Source organism: Urtica dioica, chromosome 12, assembly GCF_054948205.1.
Source record: "Urtica dioica subsp. dioica isolate 48M chromosome 12, U.dioica_male_clone48M_v1_H2, whole genome shotgun sequence".
Taxonomy (NCBI): domain Eukaryota; kingdom Viridiplantae; phylum Streptophyta; class Magnoliopsida; order Rosales; family Urticaceae; genus Urtica; species Urtica dioica.
This window is the reverse complement of record NC_142767.1, coordinates 20176886-20179357: the sequence shown is the minus strand read 5'-3', so window position 1 is coordinate 20179357 and position 2472 is coordinate 20176886. Positions and strand designations below refer to the sequence as shown.

General features: G+C 37.5%; 1 protein-coding gene across 1 annotated transcript; it reads right to left on the bottom strand.

Moving 5' to 3' along the window:
• Positions 1 to 333: 333 nt before the first annotated feature.
• LOC149380100 (Cleavage/polyadenylation specificity factor, 25kDa subunit) lies at positions 334 to 2472 on the bottom strand. The gene is made up of 7 exons (XM_089604276.1): positions 2173 to 2472; positions 1935 to 1980; positions 1581 to 1674; positions 1412 to 1485; positions 1251 to 1337; positions 1052 to 1162; positions 334 to 961 (listed from the first exon to the last, which is right to left on the bottom strand). The coding sequence occupies exons 1-7, from the start codon at positions 2289 to 2291 to the stop codon at positions 890 to 892; spliced, it is 603 nt and encodes a 200-aa protein (XP_089460402.1). The 5' UTR covers positions 2292 to 2472; the 3' UTR covers positions 334 to 889.

Below are 2472 nucleotides of genomic sequence, written 5' to 3'. Positions count from 1 at the left end.
TATATATATATATATATATATATATATATATTTATTAATTCATACCACTTGTCCATCATATAGGCCTGCAATACATTTTATAAATGACATAAAACAGATATTCGGACATTGACTTGTGTCTAATTGTCATCATCTTTCAGTGTACCAAGGGTTTTATCAATATTTTTATTATCTGAAAAATACAACTTGCCTCCCCCAAATGATGCTACAGAAAATTTGTCAAAAAAAAAAATTGTTGCTACTCCAAGGAAAGCATATTATTCTTTAAAAGTCAACGAGCTCTCCGTGTGTATATACTATATACATGTGATGATATAAAACAAAATCATAGTATGAAGTATGAACTAAACTTTCACAACCTAATCCCATAAATGAATTAGCTGTGTCATAGGAACTACATACAGTCTGAGAGTAAAACTGTAAAACCTATAAGGCATCCTATGGATGCCCTGTAAATAAAATGACCACACAAAGTATTACACTATCATTACAACTCCGATACGGAATCTTCCACAGGAAATCAGAAACAAAACGACGCAAACATACCATCCAAATGGGAAATAAACAATCTAGCAATAACATAAAAAATTACAAAGCTTTCACCACACAAATACACTTGCAAGGTCAGTTTCTAGGCCTAAAAACACAATGATCGAAGATAGACAGTGATGAACCGAATATATCAAATGATGAGAACTCACGTCTGCTAATCAGACAATCCTCAACAGAATCTTTACCTAGAGATTAAAAACGTTATGATATGTAAAATAAGTAATAATAGTAATAATAAAAAGGCCGGGTGTGATTTTTGAGTTTGAGCATCCACGGTCGACTAAATATTGAGGTACGAACCTCCCAATATAAGTTTTAGTCAGAAGTCAAGGCAATTTCACGCAGTGATCATGTTGAATTGAAATCTCGAGAGCTGCTGCGGAATGGTGGAAATAACTGGGCCATATCGCTGGAAAAAAAAAAAAAAAAAAAAAGATATTTTACATTAACATATAAGTACCGATGAGTTTGATTGATCGATCACACAAAGCCTCTGTACCTGGACATTATCGTAGAGCTCAAACAACGGAACTGCAAGGAGTTTCAAGTTTTTCGGGACAGCAAAGTACTCTCTCTCCGACAAGTGAACAACGTAAAGCTTTTTGCATTCCTGTACCAACGACACGAGATTATAACACGCCCCCGAGAGAGCATGGAAAACAGAAAAGAGAAAATCTGTCGGAAAACGAAAGCCGTACCTTAGGTTTGGTGATGTGTGGAGGGCAATAAGGGTACATTATAGTTTCGAAGTTCGGCCTCCACCAGATCGCCACACACTCACCTATCTGCAAAATCAAGCATTAACATATTTTACATGGAATTTGAAGAAAGCGAGATAAATTATAAGCTTTTGAATCACCTGCCAATCTGGGACGAGCGTGGGTGAATTAGCGCCGAGCTTGCTGGTCAGCTTCCTTTTCAAACCCTCGATCTCTGCCACAACATAATAAACACACACCTCGAAATGAACAAACAAACAAACACGAACACGCTATTTGTTTCTCAAGTGAATAGAGTTACAAAATTACCATTCTCTCCTGGCTTCAAACGCCCGCCCGGGAGTTTGCAAAACGTGTTTCCGATCTGCAGCAGAAGAATGTGAGGGTGATTGTGTTCTTGTACCTGCAAATCCAAACTATTAGTTGAGCCGAGAGAAATAAGGTCACTTCCATTGAAGCTATCTTAGATATTAAAAAAATAAATTGCATTCAGCAGAGAGGAAGAACAATCATATAATATTACGTTCATCCCAAAGATCAGAGCAAGAAAACAATATCATTATGATTTAAAAGCTAAAACTATACTTGAAGAAAGCAACGAAATAAAAATTGTAACAACCCAGGTCATAATAATGATTGAAGAGAAATGTCATATTTACATACCAGCAAAATCGCCTCTACGCTTGTCCTCATTCCCTCTTTCATATAACTGCCAATCGAGAAACCCCAAAACCAGAGGTCAGAGTAAGATTTCGTAAAACCCTATTACGGCTTTAGAAATAAAGCGAAAAGAGGATCAAATTCCGTCGGCCAAAAGAAATGTTTCTAGGGTTTATGTAGCATATTCATAGTCCTGAAACCCTAAATTAATTTAAATTAAAAAAAATAGAGAAAAGCATACTTGACTTTCATACGAGCGAGACGATCGGCGACGGAAGTGTCCTTTTCCATCTTGGGCTCCTTGGTACCGAAGGTGTAGCTGGAGAGCGGATACGTGTTCACTACCGAAGATGTCACCATTGTTTCTCTTTCTCTCTCTGGAAAGCTTGATCCTTTTGGTTTCTCTCTCTAGGCTCGGGATTTGAGTCGGGAGCCAAAGGGAAGATCGAGTTCTTTCGAGCGTCTCTCTCTTTCTCTCTTTCAGAGTCAGTGACAGATTCAAAACCCAGAGAGTTTGTGCGGGTCTTGTTTACAATGTTTC

Coding starts and splice junctions, on each gene's coding strand:
- LOC149380100 (XM_089604276.1), bottom strand. CDS start 2,291: ATGGTGACATCTTCGGTAGTGAACACGTATCCGCTCTCCAGCTACACC. Junction 1,981..2,172: donor CTCGCTCGTATGAAAGTCAA/GTATGCTTTTCT, acceptor CTCGATTGGCAG/TTATATGAAAGAGGGAATGA. Junction 1,486..1,580: donor TTTGAAGCCAGGAGAGAATG/GTAATTTTGTAA, acceptor ATGTTGTGGCAG/AGATCGAGGGTTTGAAAAGG.